Source organism: Electrophorus electricus, chromosome 20, assembly GCF_041902795.1.
Source record: "Electrophorus electricus isolate QZ-2024a chromosome 20, ASM4190279v1, whole genome shotgun sequence".
Classification (NCBI taxonomy): Eukaryota; Metazoa; Chordata; class Actinopteri; order Gymnotiformes; family Gymnotidae; genus Electrophorus; species Electrophorus electricus.
In genome coordinates, this window is record NC_137516.1 from 3,773,431 (window position 1) to 3,793,477 (window position 20,047).

The 20,047-nt window shown below is 42.5% G+C and overlaps 3 protein-coding genes across 5 annotated transcripts; 1 reads left to right on the plus strand and 2 right to left on the minus strand.

Moving 5' to 3' along the window:
• Nucleotides 1–3,262, minus strand: tti2 (TELO2 interacting protein 2). The gene is made up of 7 exons (XM_027030300.3): nt 2,414–3,262; nt 2,099–2,285; nt 1,927–2,019; nt 1,475–1,659; nt 1,108–1,251; nt 736–892; nt 1–476 (listed from the first exon to the last, which is right to left on the minus strand). The coding sequence occupies exons 1-7, from the start codon at nt 3,049–3,051 to the stop codon at nt 390–392; spliced, it is 1,491 nt and encodes a 496-aa protein (XP_026886101.2). The 5' UTR covers nt 3,052–3,262; the 3' UTR covers nt 1–389.
• A 1,673-nt stretch (nt 3,263–4,935) lies between these two features.
• On the minus strand, nt 4,936–13,565 carry slc18a1 (solute carrier family 18 member A1). 3 transcript variants are annotated; one of them, XM_081703690.1, is made up of 17 exons: nt 11,837–13,565; nt 11,620–11,697; nt 10,337–11,229; nt 9,674–10,010; nt 9,072–9,130; nt 8,558–8,641; nt 8,362–8,454; nt 8,167–8,256; nt 8,007–8,050; nt 7,437–7,497; nt 7,096–7,191; nt 6,545–6,623; nt 6,211–6,262; nt 6,022–6,085; nt 5,756–5,875; nt 5,386–5,519; nt 4,936–5,266 (listed from the first exon to the last, which is right to left on the minus strand). In XM_081703690.1, the coding sequence occupies exons 3-17, from the start codon at nt 10,449–10,451 to the stop codon at nt 5,159–5,161; spliced, it is 1,536 nt and encodes a 511-aa protein (XP_081559816.1). In that variant the 5' UTR covers nt 10,452–11,229; nt 11,620–11,697; nt 11,837–13,565; the 3' UTR covers nt 4,936–5,158. The 3 variants fall into 3 exon arrangements, with proteins under 3 accessions (XP_081559816.1, XP_081559817.1, XP_026886097.2); XM_081703691.1 differs by having other exon boundaries at nt 10,337–11,982; nt 12,668–13,565; XM_027030296.3 differs by lacking the exon at nt 11,620–11,697 and having other exon boundaries at nt 10,337–10,466.
• A 128-nt stretch (nt 13,566–13,693) lies between these two features.
• On the plus strand, nt 13,694–16,375 carry LOC113590252 (uncharacterized). The gene is made up of 4 exons (XM_027030304.3): nt 13,694–13,822; nt 14,829–14,918; nt 15,136–15,214; nt 16,146–16,375. Exons 1-4 carry the CDS (start codon nt 13,718–13,720, stop codon nt 16,373–16,375), a joined length of 504 nt encoding a protein of 167 aa, XP_026886105.1. The 5' UTR covers nt 13,694–13,717.
• Nucleotides 16,376–20,047: the final 3,672 nt, after the last annotated feature.

Genomic DNA, 20,047 nt, shown 5'->3' on the forward strand with positions numbered 1-20,047 from the left:
TGAAAACTAAGGTTTTCCTTTATTAATTCATAGAACATTTGTATCAGTTAAAATCATATAAAAGAAATGTACCATATACCATCTGAATGCTTCTACAAACCACCCTGCTGTTGTTTATGAAGAGGTCCATGGTACAGGATGTACAGTGAGAGTGAGCACAGCACAGATTCAGTCACACAAGCCAGAACCTGTGATGAGACGCCAGCTGAGTAAAACATTGTTTGTTAGCCGTGACCGTGATATTGCCACTGAAAACTACTGCCAGCACAAAAGGCTACAATACACACACGAACACTAACAAATCAGTTGCTTTTATTGCCTTGTGCTCTGCGCATCCTGACCAATCAGTTCAGATGCCTTTGCGATGCTGATAATCCTGACCAATCAGGTTACACGCCATGTGATGCTGTAAGGTCCTGTATGCACTTCAGGACACGGTCAGAGACGCAGCTGCTGTCTACATCCCTCAGCAGGACCTGCAGGAAGAGACAGTGTCAGGACTTGTGAAGCAGTCGTGTTTCCATTCCGTTCTATTCTGGGACTCGGTGGAGTAGGGGTGTGTTTTGGTTGTGATGTGTAATGAAGCAAACTCCAGTCTGGACTATTCTTTAGCAGTCTTCACTTCACTTTCACCCTGACACCCTGAGTCGATCCAAACATTGGTATGCATCATGTTCACAGGAACAAGGCAAACGAATTCACTCGTGTCTCTCACACACACACACACACACACACCTGCAGCCTGCCCTGCGAGCACTGGTCCAACAGAATCAGGCAGCCAGAGGCCTTGTGCAGCAGCTCCTCCCTCAGCTCAGGAACCAGAGGATCAGAAGACACATCCACGAGGAACCTCAGCAAGCTCTTAGCCAGCACATCCATCCTGCACTCCATCCTAGAGAGACACGTCACGAGCAGCAGGAAATACAGTAGCACTTAGAACTAACCCAGGTGCATTAATTTCCACCCAACATATAGGCATTACTTCCATGTGCTTGGAACTGTCTATACTCTAAGGCAAACTGATTATATTTTCCTGCAACTTTTTTATAAGAGTTCACAGAAATTCTGTTCCCAGGTTCTACACATTCCTGTGTGCAGGATAATAACCTTGGCCAGGCAGTCTGTATGGTCCTCTCCAGGACATCCAGTATACTCAGCCTGGCTTTCTCCTCAGGACTGTCGGACACCTCCAGATATCCCACAATCACCCTCTCTAGCCTCTTTAGATGGCGAGCAATTCCTATACCCATCCTGTTAGATCAAACACAACGGATGTTTTGCCTCAAATACAGTATACTTTAAACCAAACCAAAAGTGCACAATGGCATGTCTGTCAAGGCTTATCTGACTTCACAAATATGAACACATAGGTGAACATAACACTACGGATATTTGCAGGTCGTCTATGGAATGAATATTTGTAGTTCAGCCTTCTCTCTTCCCACTTCAGTCTTAGAAACAAAGTAAGCCTCACTTTTCAATGAACAGAAGAAGTTCGCTGGCATAGATACGGCGGAGGGATAGCTTGTGTTCCATTTCCATGTGTGTTAAAACGAGACGAAGAACATCATCAAAGCGGTTCGGTTTCCGTGGTAATCCTGTGTGGACAAGGGGTTTCTCAAGGACTAGGAGCAGATCAACAAGACAGGGCAGAACCACCTGCAACCAGATATTGCAATGGAAAAAATAATACTATTGTAATTTACCTCTTTATTTTTGCAGCAAGAAATCTTAGCAAGGCTGAGCTTCGCAAAAATAATTATTTAAACCTGTGGTTTCTATTTAGGACAAGTTCTGATTTCTGAAGGCATGTGTATTTAGCACACAAGGAGGACCATGTATATATATATATATATATATATATATATATATATATATATATATATATATATATATATATATATATATATATATATGGGGGGGTACCTGTATAAGTGGAGCATCAGATGTGTACAGATGGTTGAAGAGGGCGTGATACAGAACCTCAGCCCGGTTAAACTGTCTGAGGTCTGCTGCAGGCTGAAAAGATCAATAACTGAATATAACTTTGACTTATTGAACAGTTTTGATATTTCCAGACGAAATCCACATTACTCACGACATTAAGGACAATGTGATGCAGGCAGTGCACTCCGAGCACTTTATTCTCTGTCCGGTAATCATCGGATATGAGCAGAGATGGAGGGAAGACCTTGTCCAGGTACTCGGCTAACCATGGGCGTCCAACCTGCACCAACACCCAGGAGAAGACATGCTTCACAGCCTGGTTTCGTTTCCAGTTTTCCCTAATGACCAAAAACACACCCATCATTTCATTACAGTGAACGTTGAATAAAGTTTATAGTGTCAGAAAAAAAAAACAAAAAAAAAACCATTAACCCACTGAGTGCAAAGGTGCATTCGTAACACTCACTTTGTCAGCTCTGGCTGCAGTGCGACTAGAATGGGGCCCAGGGTCCCTTTTTGGTCACCGTCAGCCTTACCACACAGCAGCTCCTGCAGTGAACTACTGTTTGTCGCACTGACGGTTGAGGTCAGCAGGTCCCAAGCATATTTCCTGGAAGCCTCGTCGGTCCATGGCTGGTCCTGTAGGTGTGTAACGGAGAATATGCAAAGCGTCGGCGCGAGCGTGCGCGCAAGCGAGCGTGCCGTGGCCGACGCAACCGAGTCCGCCTGCACGGCTTCCTGCAGCCGCGCGGTTAACGCCAATAACGTTTCGGTAACCGCAGTGGCTCTCGCCGGAATGCGTCCGTAGCTGCCAGCGGCCGAGGCGCCGCTGTCCGCGTCGCACGTCGGCAAGGCGGCGTGCCGCACAAAGGAGTCCACCAGCTCAACATAGGCCGCGTGTAAATCCGCGCTGAACTCGGGAAAGAGCCAGGCCACGTCGCCGCCCGCGAAAACGCGCGCCGCGCCGCCCAGGACGCGCCGCCGCTCGGAACCTCCGACGGCGAAGCGTGCGCGGAGACGCGAGAGAAGAACGATAACGCTGCGGTTCACGGACGCGGGTCGCTCCGCAATGTCGAGGTCATGAAGGATGCCAGCCAGATCCATTTTAGATGCAAGCCAGCTATTTTCATTTTACCACAGCAAAATTAAAACATGTTTTTATAAGTCTGCGGCGTGTAATTAATTAAAAATACGAGCCTTTTCATGGTGATTAAAGAGTTTTAGCGCTAGTTGGCTATTACTTTAACTAACGGGCTGGCTAACTACACTTCGCGGCACGCTTCACGTTCTTTTTGTGTGCAACGGAAAATAAGTCTCACCAGAAACAAGGTATACGTTGAAGGTTCTGATAGTAACAGACCTTTTCCGAAGTAGGCACGGTATGGCTATAGAAGAAGGGCATGGAAAATCTTTACTTAAAAAATAAAATAATATTCATCCTGACATATATTAACACTTCCGGTACATTTGTTTGAACGTAATGATAGTAGGAGATTTAATATTTATAGGAGAATGTCATAATGTAGTGTCTGTTGGAGGCACTTCTCTTCCTTAGGGGTCACAGCCCCAAGTGCCCCTACATCACTTGGGCAAACTTGGTGTTAACAGTCCCTGTTCCAGCTTTTCATATTTCCTCCTTTGGATGTTTTCATCACACGGGGCTGCCACAGCTCAATAATCACTGTTGTTTTTTGTATCTTATCTACTGTCATGATGTCTGGTTTATTCAGCACTACTTGCTTATCTGTCTGGATCTAGAGGTCCCACAGGCTTTTCATTCATTTTTTCATTCTCCACCAATCTCTGTGGTTCCAACCATTTTGATGGGGGGGGGGGGGTTCTAGTTCATATGCCTTTCATATGTTCCTTTTTATGATTCCTGACACTTGGTTTGTCTCGCCTTCCCTGCCAGCATTTTGGATCCTGCTTCTATGTGCTGCACCGTCTGCATCTTGGGTCTTGGCTGGTGTGATACACCCCTGCTTCAATTGACCCAGTGCTTCGTGCTTGAAATGTGCTGCCATGATTCATGCCTGCATGCTGCCCTTCAGTCCTGCCTGTTCAACCCAGCCCTGGGTATGACTGTCAGCCACAGTTGCTATTTGTATGTATATATGAAAAAGCTTCCAAGGAGTAAATGGTAGTGCATTCTAATTAAAATGTCGAGGCTGTGCGTGTGTGTGTTTAATGTTATTCTACTCACTGAGAAAATCATGGTCCAAACTTTAACAATTTTATAAGAAATATCCAAATACCAAAATAATCAGCTGGAGCCCAGATAGCACCCCAAAAAAGGCAAACATTATTGACCATATCTTTGGAGAAAAACATGAAATAACTGATTTCTGGAGGTGTCCGTGTGTCCTGTAAGGGGTTGTTTGCATTCATCAGCCTTTGTGCTATGGTTCACCCAATTCTAAAGGCTGTTATAACAAAATTAAATTCGTTTCTGGAGGGTGGTAATTAATTCTGTGAGCTGTACTGCTAAAACTGTAGTGTGACGTGTGTCAGTCCTTTGTCTCCTACTTCCTTTTTGTTATCAAGAGGGTGTGATGTGTTCCGTGAACACACACAAGAAGAGTTGCGTCACCTTTGGGTTCTACAAGGCTGTTATATATTGACACAGAGAGACTATAACAACATGCTTTGACTGAGAGGATATTGGATTTCACTGTCAGTTTGCAAGCATCCGGTGACCTATTATGTTCACGTAAAGCACCATGAGTTAAAAGAGATTGTGTTGACCAAAAACACACATCTGACCAATACCAGCAATTCACCATTCATAACTCAGTGGACTTGATTAAGGGGTAAGTTGATGATAGATGTTTTGTCATTAATGTTGGTTGAGAAAAACACACACAATGAGTATTTAAGGGACTATTCTTGAGCCCTTTTGGGTGTGTAGGAGCAAGGAAACAATTTATGGATTGCAGAGATCTGGGATTGAGTGAATCTAGGAACCACTGTACCAGCACCAAACGTTTTGTTAGACTAGAACAAAATTGTTTCATGCCATTAGCCAGTATGTTTATTTCAGTCATGGTGCACCACAGTATGATAATTGTACAGTAAAGTAAAAAACATGAACACTACGAATACTGAACATAAAAAAATGGGTCCAGTGTAAAAACTACCCTTTGATTTACAGACATTTAGGAAAGGGGTGTGAGTGTGTTTGTGTATGTTTGTGTGTGCGTGTGCGCGCGCATTACTCTTCTATGTCTCCTTCACTGTCGTCACTCAGAGGGAATTCTCTGCACTGACGCTCAGTATTGTAGCTCTTCATGTGCATAAGACATTCCTGGTTTATAATGGCCTAAGAAAAGACACACAACATAAACAATGAACCAAAAGAAACTATTCAAGGCTGAGACATGCAAATTAGAGAGAGAGAGTGTGTGGGTGTGTGTGTGTGTGTGTGTGTGTGTGTGTTACCATCTTCTCCTCCCGAACAGCAGGGTTCTTGAGGAAGAAACAGAGAGGTGCATAAACAATGTTGATAATGCCGATGAGGACCATAAGATATGGGAAGCCAATTGCTCTCACTATAGCGCCCCCTGTAGATGGCCCTACAACATTCAGTAGAAGTGAAAAGGTCAGCTGGTGAAGTGACATTTCTGGCCAGTTTCTGGTATTATGGTATAGTGTGTATTTCTATGCAGTGAATATAAGGAAAACTTACAGTACATACACATGAGTGCTTATGAATATACCCATCATAACAGTGTATTATATACAAATGTATTTAAACAGATGAGCCAAATTCTTAGATTATTGTCTTATATTACTCAGTACATGTATTTACCTATAGCGAAGCCTGTACAAAGTGCCACGTCCGCTATAGCATACACACTTCCATAAACTGAGACATGTCTGATATCTACCAAGTAACCCATTATTGCCATCATGGATGAATCAACCATTCCTGCAAACACAAGTATAAAGACAATGTTGTAATTCCATCTATTAGAGGTCATTCAGTACTGGGGTTATCTGGTTCTGTTCTGCTTATATTCCCAATACAATTCTAATTATCAATACACTTCTAATTACTAATACAGTTCTAATTACCAATAGCGAATCCCAGTCCTCCATTTGGGCCAATGAGGCCATAAATGTTTTTGGCAAGGGGAACCTGTAAAATATCCACATCGTTTTATTTATTTATGGAATTTGCTCACCACTGTCGCAGCACTACATATAACTGGTTGAAGTAGCTCATGTCTGTTGTGTTTAGCCATGGTAGGGGCCAGTACTCACACAGAGAAGGCTGATGCCAACAATGACCATGCCAACCATGGAACAGAGCCACCTATTGAGGGACAGGATTATGTATGATATTACAATCATTGTTATATAATCCAGTTTATTTGTAGATCTGCCTCCCTCTCTTCTGATCTCCCATTTATTTTGTTTCTTCATTTCACTCATGTTCACTCTGTCTTTCTTTCTTCTTCTCTTTTCACACTGTCACAGTGTCTTGAGTTTGTTCTCTAACACCAATATGCTTTAAATACTAAAATGTGCTCCAAACACTGAGATAAATCGCACGGATGTGGGTTTCCGAAAGAAGCACACCAGAAAGAGACGCTACCTGCCCATTTTGTTAGCCAGCAGGCCGAACAGGTTGGTGCCAATCAGGTACGACACGCTGGCGGGTAGAAAAGCCACACCTGCAAAACGAGAAGCTCATGCGAGTTACCCACCAAGATGCATCAGCTAGGAGGCCAGACAGCAAGCTCAGTTAATCAAATAAAACCAGCAGGGCACACATCGTCAGACAGCCGTAATGTCCTCAGCTACATCAGGAAGCCCCGTCTCCAGACGCATCACCGTTTGGCATCAGGCAGGCGGAACACATAAAAGAAGCAGTTAAAGTATAATATCCTACAGCACCGATGTCTTAGCCAGTTGATAGAAAAGTCTGGAGCCATGTGGTTTGCTTTGCTTTCTGCGAAGGGCCAGAGTATGCAGTGTGTGGTCATGCACTGTGCTGAGGCGCATGTTAAACTCTGTCTTTTGCCACAAGAAACTTGCATATAGAAGAGACATAGACAGATTAGGAAGAAATTCTGACAGAGTGAAAATGTGATGAGCGGAGCTGAATGTCACTGGGGGAGGGACGAGGAAGATGAGTTCCCTTACCCAGCTGCCATTTTGGAGAACACATGGTCTGCATCATCCATATAGGGAGCGTGGGCTCCAACATGGCCACCCCCATGTTGCCAAAGCACAAACACCCTGGAGGTTCAAATAGGCACAATCTCCATCAGTACCAGCATGTTAACCTTTAGTAATTACTGTATTTACACTAGAGATTTTGCTTTAATCAATACTCTGGATAGCACAAGACACCATTATACATACAGGCATGAAGAAGGAAAACTCTTCAGTTATGAGAGGCACATACAACAGGATCAAGCCATTTGACTATTGGATGAATAGTAATGAGCATGCAAACACACACACGCATACTTTACACGCACCTGCACTGATGAGTATATAGGGATCCTTCATCAGAGTTAGAAGAGGTGTGCCCTCCACACGCTGTAACCCAGGCCATAAGTATGATAATCAATCACACTCATCTAATCTCAGCGCACATTATTAAACGTCCAATAAGATTTGTGAACTGTAAGTGACAGACATTTCCCCTAAACAGGGGGGTCAGGGGCGTGTTTTTCCTCTCCTTTCTTGTTTTCATGGTACTCTCTGTTTTTAATCCTTTATCGGCTTTAGATTGACACTCCTGCTTACTAAACCTCTGACTTTCCCAAAAGCAGTAAGGTTGAGTCTAGTGAGGGAAAGCTGACATCTGACACTACTAAATGGAATGAAAATAGCACAAGCTTAAAGTTCCAAATGACTGAGGCGAGTTATGAGAGCGTGTCTAATAAGGCAACTAAAGGTTTGGAATTATGCGTTTATTTAACTTTAAAGCCTCCAGCAGGAGTAATAGCATTCCTTTGGCAAAGGTTTGCGAATTGGGTTTAATTAAAGTTAGTGTAACCTTCTGTCAGTGGACGTCTCAGGGAGAAGCAGAGAGACATGCTTACCCCTGGGGATGTTGTCAAGGGCTGCAGAATGACAAGCTGGAGTGCTGTGTTTGAAAAAGATTCACAGAGGACACATTTGATCCTGCTCATCGCCTCTTCAAATCAGCAAAGGCGCGGTGTTAATTGCTGTAAATGGGTTAATGGTGAGCATTCAACCCACCTCCATCAAACAGAGCCAGGAAAGCGAGGGTGAGAAACGGAGACGTTTTACCCACAAACTCATACATCACACTGCCAAAGGGAGCGCCAACTGCAAGACACACACACACACACACACAAACTCAAGCTCCAGCTACGAGTACTAAATCTCTGCCTATATTACAGTATAACAGTTTGGAAGCGCTCTGTTACTCACTCAGAACACCCATGGCAAGCCCACCCAGGGCTACTCCCATAGCAATTCCCCTTTCATCATTGTCAGTGTAAACGCTGGCCAGCATGCCTAGACCTGCCAAGGACAGGGCGACACAGCTCACACGCGTGATCATATATGGTGATGTGTCGGTGCTTATACAAGAACACACATGAACGCGCGCGCACACACACTGTACCTGCGACAGAGGAGAAGGCAGAGCCGATGCCCTGAAGCGAGCGAGCGAAAAAGAGCAAAGCGTATGTTCCTGAGAAAGCAAACACTGCATACCCCCCCAACACACACACACACACACACACACACACACACACACATACAGTCAACCTGTCTGTATTGAAACACAGCACTAAAGTGGTAGCAATGCTAGTTTAGAGTTTTCAGGTTCCACAAAATATGGAAGCTGGAATATTCCGCCACTTATGATAAAATAAATTATTTTCCCCCATAAAGAAGGATTAAAATAGAATCTTTCAATATTTGGTCAGAGGTAGATTGATTAATTAGCAAGGAGGAGTATGGGATTGAACACTGTGATCTGTCCTACACGTACATACATCACCAACCCAGCATCCTTCTTCTGAACCTAACCCACTGTTAGTACACACGGACATGAAATACCACATACTATGAACTGTACATTATCGTACTGTACATTTTGAGTTGAAGCTTATGAATTGTTAAGCTGTACTTACTGATTGTAGAGACGAACATGATGACAAACCCCACAAACATCGGTATATGGTATCCAATCCTGGTTATCAAAGGAGCAGACTTTACAAATCACATATTTTATTAGTGGGATCCCTCCTAACAAAACAACTAATTTTCTCAATTTTTAGGACAAATGGATTGAAATAACTCTTTCATTTGCTTCATATTTATTTATGTTTAACTTTATAATTACTTTAATAAATCCCCTTTATGGTTTTATTCCACTATCTGGTGGACAGATTCCCCTCGCTCTGGGTTTCTCCTCCATGACTTCAATGCTTTATAGACACTTGGGCATCTTGCCAGTATCACCCTTGGCAACCTTAAAAATGGCGTTGGCCCAAATGTCCGTCAAGCTGCTTGGTGTCCACTGTAAAAAGCCCTTTAGCTGAAATATGTAACTAATCTAGCTTTACCAACTCACTTTGGACTTCATGCATACATTCATTATCATTATTTCACATATCATCATTTCTATACACATACAATAAAAAAAGGTCTACACATATGACAAGCACATGAGGGTGTGCGTGTGTGTGTGTATGTCTGTCCAAAAAACACCTCACACTGAAACGATACACACCTGTTGGTCAGCGGACCCACAAACGGATTGACTAGAAGCTGCACCAGAGCTTTAGATGCAAACAGAAGTCCAACTCTCACATTCTCCTCTTCCAAGAATTTGGTGTCGTTCGTACAGTCGGCTGAGCTGGTGGCGCTCCCACTGGCGGTGTCAGGGGGCGGGGCTGTGGAAGGGTCGGTTAGGGTATCATGGGTCACCGTGATGGGGTAGGTTGTGTTGTCATAGAGAGATAGGATGGAGGATGTTGGCTGGCCAGAGCTGGGTGGAAGCAGGGTGGAGTAGGAGGAAACGTTGCTCTCATGATCTAGGGCATACAGGAACGTAGGGATGATGGGAACTGGGAAACAGGAGAGGAGAGGATCAGCAACAGGAGAGAGGGGTGTGTGTGGGTGTGTGTGTGTGTGTGTGTGTGTGTGTGTGTGTGTGTCAGACAGGAGCAGGCAGGTAAATGTCATGGTGAAGGACAGGGCAGGTTACCGGGCAGGTTTAGCTGTTGAGTTTAATGTTTCCCACCAGATACAAGACCCACATTAGCCTACTATTCCCTCTGTGCTCTTCATTATGGAAAAAGTGACCAGAGAGACCATGCAAATGCACCCGTGCAAATGTAAAACTCATTCCTAAATTATGATGTCGTGTGTATGCGCATCCCTGTTATCTTACCCACTACAGTGAACAGCATGTTATCCAGTAACAGAGCGACAAACACGACCACGAGGACCAGGCGAGGGGAGCCCCTGCCCTTCATCACCGTATCCATGAGGTTCCACACAGCCATCTCTGAGCCTCGTCACTTCACACACGTACACACACACACACACACACACACACACACACACACACCTCATGCATTACAATTGGTTGTACTTGAGAAAACATCAAGTACCACGCTTCATTCCTATTAAAGACCACCATCACTTAGTTTGGTCCCAAGTGAAAGTCTTGCAAATATAGCCATGAATTTCTATGATGGAGCCTATTGTAAATCTTATGTTAAAACAGGCCCAGTACTCATCTGAACATTAGTCCCCTTGCTTCTAGGCAGAGAGCAGATCCGGTTTGACGGGTCTGGGTGATCTGGGGTTCAGTGTAGGCCTGTGGCCACAGTGATAATGGTAATTCTATTCTCTATTTCTGGGCTTTACAAGGGAGGGGGCAGGTTATCAGTCCAGCATGGATGCCATGTCCATCTGAAATGACTACACGGCACATGGCAGTGTGCCATTGAGTTTCTGCAATAAGATTTTATAGATATATATAGAGATATATATAGATATATATATATATATATATATATCTCTCTCTCTAATATATATATATATTACATACATACACATATATGTGTGTGCTTGTTAATGAACACTCCCCCTACACCCTTCACACCTCAGACAAACACCCCTACACAACTCCTCACACAGGTAGGCAAACAGAGATAAGATGGTCCTTTAGTTGTCAAATCAACACATCCACAGAGGCCAGAAACCATGGAAGGACCACATTGTCAACATCAATTTCCTCCCTATTCAGCAGCTATAGTCAGTAAACATGTGACCTCTCTAAAAAAAATGTAAACCAAACAAAAGGTTCACACACACACACACACACACACACACACACACACACACACACACACACTACATAAGAAATATTCGCTTCAGATGTACAAAGTAAAATGAACATAATTATAAAATAGAAATATTTTCAAAACCAAATTACAATTTTGCTACAAATTATGATGATCTACCATATTCAAGAACATCACATCTTTATGTGTTTATACAGTCGCTGTCTGTATCCATGGGTAACAGATATGTGTATATATACAGATCCAGACACAACACCAAAAGAACAACCTTAATATGAAATGTGCTTCCTTATATATCTTGTATTTAAAAAAGCAACCTAGTAAAACATTTGGGTAAATCATCAGTTTAATGGAAACCAACCCTTAAGACATCTTTCATGGTCATGGCATTTAACCATCACTGACTCTTTCTCTCCAAAACACAAAACACATGGAGGTCCTATTTGAAAAAGAATAAAAGATCAAAATCTTTCAAAATTTTAAAACCTGTATTCAGCAAATTTCTTCAGCAATACATTTACTGAGTAATATAGCAACTGTGAGGAAGCAATGTCTACAGGAAACTAAACCAGTCTTACCTTCAGTTGCATGGTGTACTGTATGTGTAGAAGTGTGTGTGTCCAGGGCAGGTGTGCAATATGCCAGAGGATCGTTAGTAGTCACTTGTTGGTCTCTATATGTTCTGTTCCGTGTGGGAGGGTCACTATTTTCAATTTGAAAGTCCCTGTAGACAGACAGACAGACAGACACACAGACACAGACACAGACACACACGCACACACACACACACACACACACACACACACACACACACACACACACACACACTCACACACAGAGTAATTGTAAGTGTCTGCTGGTCTTTATTGGGTAGGTGAATAGCCTGAAGGCTTCTGGTGGGCAGTTTATCTCTGACATCACATCCACACAATCGACAGCTGCTTCTCCCATGTCCCATGTACTTTGCAAATGACTGTGTTTCATATTCATATGCTGGACTGTGATGTATTCAAATAAACAATAATTAAAAATGGCTTTTTAATCACAAAGCATGTGATATTCAAAACTGTAGTGAAAGTGAAGTACACAACGTTTCTAGAGAAACAGGATGTGTTTCTGACAGAGGTCCTTCATCAGCTGTGTGCAAGAGCACTCCTATAGTTTGTGCCAGGTTAATTTCCTATCTGCTCTTGCTTAATCCATTCAGCCGGTGAGGAGCAGTGGAAAATGTTACAGAGCAACAAAGTTCACCTTTGACCTCCTCCATTGCAGCTAGTTCATCGCGCGTGCGCGCACACACACACAAACAAACAAACAATCAATCAATCAATCACAAAGATGAACAAAAATAGTAGAAACAGTAATGCTCATTACAAAAAACATTCACTCAAAAATAAATAACACCCCACCTGTACACGTACGTGTGTTCGCTCTGATGTTGATCTGCGTGCTATCTGATGGAGATTGGCTTTTAACGCAACGGCCTGAGGGGTTTGCAGACTCTCCTCCTCCATCACCTGCTCTGAGTTTAGTTTGCACTTCATCCTCCGCATGCGCGCGTGTACAATCGCGCCTACGACACCCGAGCGCTCTGTATGCACACCAACAGCTTGCACCACAGAGAGCCGATAGTTTTGCCCGCTTCACGAAAGCTAAATAAAGAACCTGTTTTATCAAAGCCATTCCCCTCTCCGAGTGACTGGAAGGCCACGTGGTGTTATTCGTGCAGGTAGCAGAGCACCGTTAAACCTCCGCTCTTTGAAAACGCCACGAGTTGTCCTGTTTGAACAAGCGCCCCGAGAATTGGGGCGCAGGTAATTACAGGTAACCCTAGCTATTGCTGCCGGAAATCCCACATTTAGCGCAAGTTTGATTATGAAACTTGGTCTTGAACGGAAATCTTATTCGCTGAACAATGACCCTTTTCATCTTACATAAAATATCCTGCCAAAAAAAGAGTAGGAAAGACTTATTTTTACACTGTTTTCGTTTTTGCTTGGGCAATATGAAAATAACATCACTAACTGTTTTGATCAGTTGTACGTTTTCGGAAACATAGGCTTACAGTAGTAATTACCAGGATATTTCAGTTAGCCTAAATAAATCCAAAAGACGATACCGGCTCGGACTTCTTTTTTTCTCAATCCAGCACGCCGTGAAGATAATCACCTTTTCCGGCACAGGAAGCACCTTACATCCGAGTCTATAGTTGCGGTTAACTAATGGGTCTCGTTCAAAGGACTTGACATTTTTGATCAGAGCGAGTTTCAGACGTGGAACAGGTGCAGAAGGTCGATGTGGAGAGCCCACGGGACCTTTCATCTTCCCCGCCGCACGTCATTGCCAACTTAATGCGTGACCTCCTGTATAAATGTTGGGTTTTCATCGAGAGTGTTCAGAGGTAGACGTTGATGGAAGCGCTTGCTTGACTTTCTACGGCTGCGGTTTTAGGTTCAACAATGTGGACACTGGTCGTTACTCTACTGCTGTCAGTGACCTCGGCTGGTAGCGGCTTAGAAACAAATATTATTCGCTCATCAAAAGAAGTGGTTGACTCCCAAGAGGTAAGACCCGAACTGATCCTCACCCACCGTCTTCGCTATCTAGGTAAAAGACATCGTAATTGAGATAAATAAACTAATAATTAAACAAAGACTACAGTTCAGAATGCAAACTGTGCGGCACAGCCAACGGGGTTTGCGCGTTCTTGGCAAATACGGGGTGTAATTTCAGACCAAGCAAACAGGAACCTCGATGGCTTTTGAGTGGTGAGCAAAAGTGCGCTCAAAAGAAGTTGCAAGGTGCTTAAAAAGCAAACGTCTGTTTAAAATATTCCATTGTAAGTAACGTTATGCAGGTCATTAAGAAAGTTGTTCTGATGAATATGTTTCAGAAAGTAAATGTGTTTGATTTTATAGCAAAGTACTCTCAAGTGCAACTTGAGTACAGGGACCATTGCCAGAGGATCAGAGTTAAAGGCCAATTCAGGAAGAATTAAACTGCCAAATTACAGCATTTTACTCTTACTAACCTACTCTTGATAACATTGTATCTGAACAGGGTTACTTACTGGTAAATCTGAAGAAATGGCCATGTGAATGTTAACTATATTGTATATGTGTTTATTATGGATTATGTATAACTAAATGGGGGGCGGTTACATCCAGACAGGTGAGTAAGACAGACTGAGCTGTAGTCTGCTGGTGAGAATGGCTGCAGCAGATTGGCTAAGGAGCTAAGAGTCACTGTGTGGGAGACACTCTTGAGACACTTTTTTATTATTATAAAAAAAAAAAGAAGAGGATTTACCTGGATGTGTGTGCACAGTCTGTCCATAATGAACCTAGATCTAATTTCCTGCTCATTGTTTAACACTTAAAGCTTTTTAAAATTTATTTTGAAGAGCAGATTATAGATTAATGTGTGTTTTTGTTAGTTATTTTTTCTTCAATGTAGGTGAATAAGTGTGTGAACAATTATTAAATAAACAACAAAATACAGACTGACACTGAAAATCCTCAGCTTTCGATTGTCAACTGACTGAACTGTGCTTTTTCACAACTATTACAGGTAAGGCTGCCCACCGTAGACGTGAGTCTTCTTAACACTATGAAACGTCGGCAGTACAGACGTGATGGACCAGAGTGCACTCTTGAACAGGTACAGATTCCAGGAAATGGCTAATGTAGAAATGACCTCCGTCACAGCCTGCTAGTGACTGAAGAGGTCTGGAGAGACCTCTGTGTGTGCCGTCTTGTGTCTCTCTCCACCAGATACACAACTTTTACACACTATTAAACGTGCAGAGAACAAACAGCTCCTCTCTCTCTCTCTCTCTCTCTCTCTCTCTCTCTCTCTCTCTCTCTCTCTCTCTCAGGTAAATAGATGCAAAGGTTCAAAGAAGAGACAGCGCGGTAAGACTGGGCAGTTACCAGAGGACACTAACAAAGATAAAGGTAAAAGGCTAAGGTGTACTTCAGAAACCTGTTTTACACATTGTCACTATTGTAAAAATAACTCCTAACTCCATTTTTGACTTTTTTTTTTTTTTTTTTTAACACAATTTGAAAATATCAGCTGCCCTTTACATTGTGGCAACAAATTATGAATGAACTCGTAGAAATTGCTCAGAATTACACAGAATATATTGTGGGCCCACTGGTAGACTTTTAGATGAGTGCTTTTTTTCCTCCTGTAAAATTCCTTACAAGTTTCCTTACAACAGCAGTTGTGCATTGTTTAAATGAGACATTACATCTTGTGTTTATAACACACCCAATTAAAACGAATGTGACTGTTTGTCATATTTAACTCCCTATTCCCAAAGGTTATTGTAACTGGCGTGTTGTTGTTTGGTAGTCCAGCAGGAACAGTGATATTGGGCCTTACGTCCACTATAGAAATACATGTGACTTTTGTTAAAACGCTACCGTGACACCTGAGATGGCTGTGCTGCTGTTTCCACAAGCAATAGCTGTCAGTTTTTCAAAGTATGCCTGCATTCAACGCAATCACATTGTGCCATTTTGTGGCGCGGGACTGGCCGAAGGCTAGATTTGTGTTTGCTGTTTTGTAATACAACATAGCAGTAGGATGAGGGCCTCACAGAGACATCTATAATTATAATTTGTTAGGATACTTTGATTAATTTGCCTACTTGCTATGAGTATCTAACTTGAATATTGACTTTAAAGGTTTGGGTTTTGAACTTGTACTGTTAGCGTTCCTGTAGCAGTTACGCTGAAGTGACCAATCCAGCTACAGACACACATAGTAGTGTTAAGAAATGGAGCTTTCTGCAGATACTTCTAGAGAATGTACATCGACAAGGTAAATGCAGACCTTATCATCTGCCTTGGCAGTTAATGCTGATGTCATATCCCGCAGTGCAGGAAAGGGGTGAGTGCCTGCGATCCCGCGACTGCGCAGCAGGACTGTGCTGCGTGTTGTATCAGAGAAGCAGAAGATGTCAGCGTATTCCACAGGAAGACCAGTTCTGCCTCTTACCTGGCCGTAACAAGGCCCGCAGAGAGCTGGGCCTCTGTGACTGCAGACCCGGCCTGCACTGTCGGCCTCAGAACAGCAGCTCCAATGTTTACGGGGTCTGCCAAGGTTAGCCTTTCTGGAGAAGAATCACTTAAGTGTCCAAGTAGAGTATTCAATAGCTTAACATCCACAGAACCACATGAATGTAAATTTAAAAAAAGAAAACTTTATCTTGTGCTACAGCAAGATAACGTGTGGGGCTGGATTTATTTTCCATTTTGTGCTATCTATAGTGCAGTAGTAAGCTACTCAAAGATTACTGAAACAACATCTAGTAAAAGTTTGATGTTTTAGGTGGAGTTTTTACAGCTACAACGATTATTCAACATTTAATCCTTGCAGTGCTAGTTTTTATATATCATGAAGAACACATCTGTAAAAATGGACGCAAGGTTTTATTTTACAGTGCGTTCTTGTTTAATGTCTCTAACTCGTGATTGCGATGAGGTACCATCCAGAGGTTATTTATGGCAGATGCACTCTGTCCATGACCTAAATAAATAAATAAAATAATAGTATTTTAACACAAGAACACTCCACCAGTCTCTTTCATTGGCTCATCCTTCTCCTACCATATTCTTAACAGTGGTTACGTGTCATTTGTATTGGAAGTAAAATTGTCGGTTTATTTTGTCCAGACTTTTAAAATCTCACGTTAATAGTACTTCTAGTGAAGTTGTAGTGAAGCGAGTTAACCACAGGTTCGTGGATTAAACGTTTTTTTTAAAACATCCGACCTTATTTTATTCCGTATTAGTATTCTGGTTCTGATTTAATAGCAATCTTAAAACACCTAAACAATGTTGGACGACTACACCGAACTTTAACGAAGCAGGCGGCAGTGCATCATGTAGTGACTGTCATTTATAAGCGGTAGAGAGAATTACTCTTAAGGATTGCATCCTATCATTTATTGCACTAAAGAAGTAAGTTAGGAGAAAACTGTCTAGATAGGCCTTTGAGTGATATTCTATTTGGGAGTAGGTTACACATGTGCAATACCATAGAAGTGTGGCACTGGAAATGTTATTGGGGTTTGCAAGAAGGTAAAGCTTGGAAAGAGATTAGGCTAATGCAAAATTTAGAGTAATGAAGAGGTCACGTTATTTCCCATTATGGTTAAAGATCTTGGGGTAATCCAATTTAGAGTTCTGATGAAGTTATGGTAATTCACTTTAGGGTTAGCGTGAACTTGTGGTTACTCAAATGAGGGTTCTGACGAGGTCAGGCTAATGCACAGTGGGGTTAGAACTTGTGCCCCCAGCAATGGCGTGTTAAAACATCGAACCATCTGTGCCAGAGGCGTCACGGGATATTTACGTCGTGGGACTAAGCATTTACTGGGATGTCTTGGGGTGAACTTTCACTGTCTCCTTCACATTTTCCTCTCCTTTCCTATTTAAAATTTTATTAAATTACTACTGAACATTAAAAAGATTTTTAAACTAGCAAAATCCCATCTGACCGGCCTTTGATAGAGATACTGCCTAAATAAACAAAACAAATCGCATATCCCTTTACAGACAGAGCAATTAATAGATATAAAATTGTACTGTAATAACTAGTTAGTTACTAAATAAAGTATAATCTTGCTAGTCACTGAACGAGCTATCAATCCAAACCCGTTGGGCCCAATTACCGCATTGCTGAATGCACAAAGTGGAATTCGCTTTTTAAGGAACGTTACGTTGGTGTTTGTTCAACAGCTTTCCTTTGCTAACAACGCTCAGTTCAAGTAGCGCGTCAGTGACACAGATTGTACAATGATACTGGACGACAAAGCGTTTAAAAAAAAAAAAGCCACTACTCATGTGACGCCCTCTAGTGGCTGGCTGCAGTACAACTTTTAACCCAGCCCCTTCGCATGTAAGTGAACGGCTCAGACGACCAACTTTCATTTCAAATTACAATTATCTAATAATAATCTAATTAAGGCCAGTCACAATACATGCCCCCTAATATTGAGATATGCTCAAAATCTCAATACGTGCCCCCCAAATATTCACAAATGCTCCTCATATACTGAGGTAAAACTACTTTTATTCCACCCACTAGCTTTGCGCAATGTTAGGCGCTGTCAATGTTCCCATTTGTTGTCGATGTCACACCAATTATTGTAACACCGTAATATTGTAGCACTGCTGACTAACGTCTCTAACCTGCAGGAAAAAGTAACGTTAATGTCAATACATTAACGAATCGTGATCTGCCAATTCTATAAGATCCCCTTTTATTAATAACCCCCCCAATATGTTTTCTTTACGATGAACGCTTTTATTTTGTGATACTTCAACTGATGTGACGGACAGTGAAAACCAACGCACACTCCACAGCAGCTATATTAAGATGCGCGTTTTTTGTTTTTTTTTGTTACCTTTGTCAATAAATGTTTTGTTCAACAGTAAAATGTTCTTACAGACCCGCTCGGTCAAGTTCCTTGCAGCTCTTTGGGGAGGTAGCTAGCTGAAAAGCTCAAATAGCGTCGAGCTGCTTTACATGAAACTTTAATGCGGGTCGTGTATTAAACTACTGTACAAATCATGTGCCATTAAATGACGAACATTATATTGTAATCAGCTCAAAGAAAAATGGCGCGATTATCAGATAGTTAGCCAAATACCTCATGTTGAAGAAGCGATCATTAAAAGTCTTCATGTAAGATTCTATATTAATTTTTGCTGAAATGGACCGACTGGTGGCGCACATCCTTCAATTAAAACACTACACCAGGGCAAAAGGGTGAAATGTACTATACGGGTTCAATGAACACTGGTAAGACTTCGATACTTCTGGACGTCAGCGTGTTCATATACAATCTTTGATCCAAGCAAACTTGTGCCATTATCTCTGAAACGATCACAAAACCAAATTTGAGCGCTAAAGCGTTTCATTTAGTCATAAAACTGGCAGACCACGCCAGACAGGTTCAGCCCATCACTGCAATCCGTACATGGCTATTAAGACAATTTTAAACCCCATAAACAGTACCGTTGGCTTGTGTGACTTGCTTATTTCTTTAGCATGTTTAAGTGCGTGCATTTGAAGACATTCACATTAACCTTTTTGCATCTTATTTCGGTTTATGCCAGCACCATGACCTATTGGGGTCAGCTGTAAACCTTTTCTCCGACTGTGGTTTAAATGTACCCATGTAAAGTAGCGTTAGCCACACTGCAAGCAGTAATCGTTAAATTTAGTTTGACCAGTTCTCGTCTCGACGGTGCAGCCGACGGTCTGAAGGCTCAGTCGCTTTACCTCTTCTCCAACAAAGTCAACAAGCCTTTTAGGATTAGGAACCGATTGTCAGTTTTAACTCCAAACGAACATCTTTAAATGGCTAAATCTGGTTACCATTCCCCCCCCCCCCCCCGCATATCTAGCTTTACCAAAAGGTGCGTTATGCGGACTTACCCCAGTACTGCCCTGAAGTCAATATAACAGACGTCTTGTATTACAAGACCCCCCCCCCCCCCTAAAAAAAGCCAAAGGGAGTGTAAAGGGGTGGGGGGGGGGGGGTTAGGCCCATGGTTCAACTGGGGGATTGGCCTCTCCTCACATCAAGCCCAGAACATGGCTGTGGCTTTTGAAATGGGACTAGACACTGCCACCCATCCTCCCCCTCAAAGCAGTCATGGACTGGCCACATTTCAATTTGAGTGTTGCACGTCCTTCCTCACAGCCACTGAAAGCTGGTTCAATTGAGACTAGCAAAGTTCAAGATTAACAGTAATGGTGATGAAGTC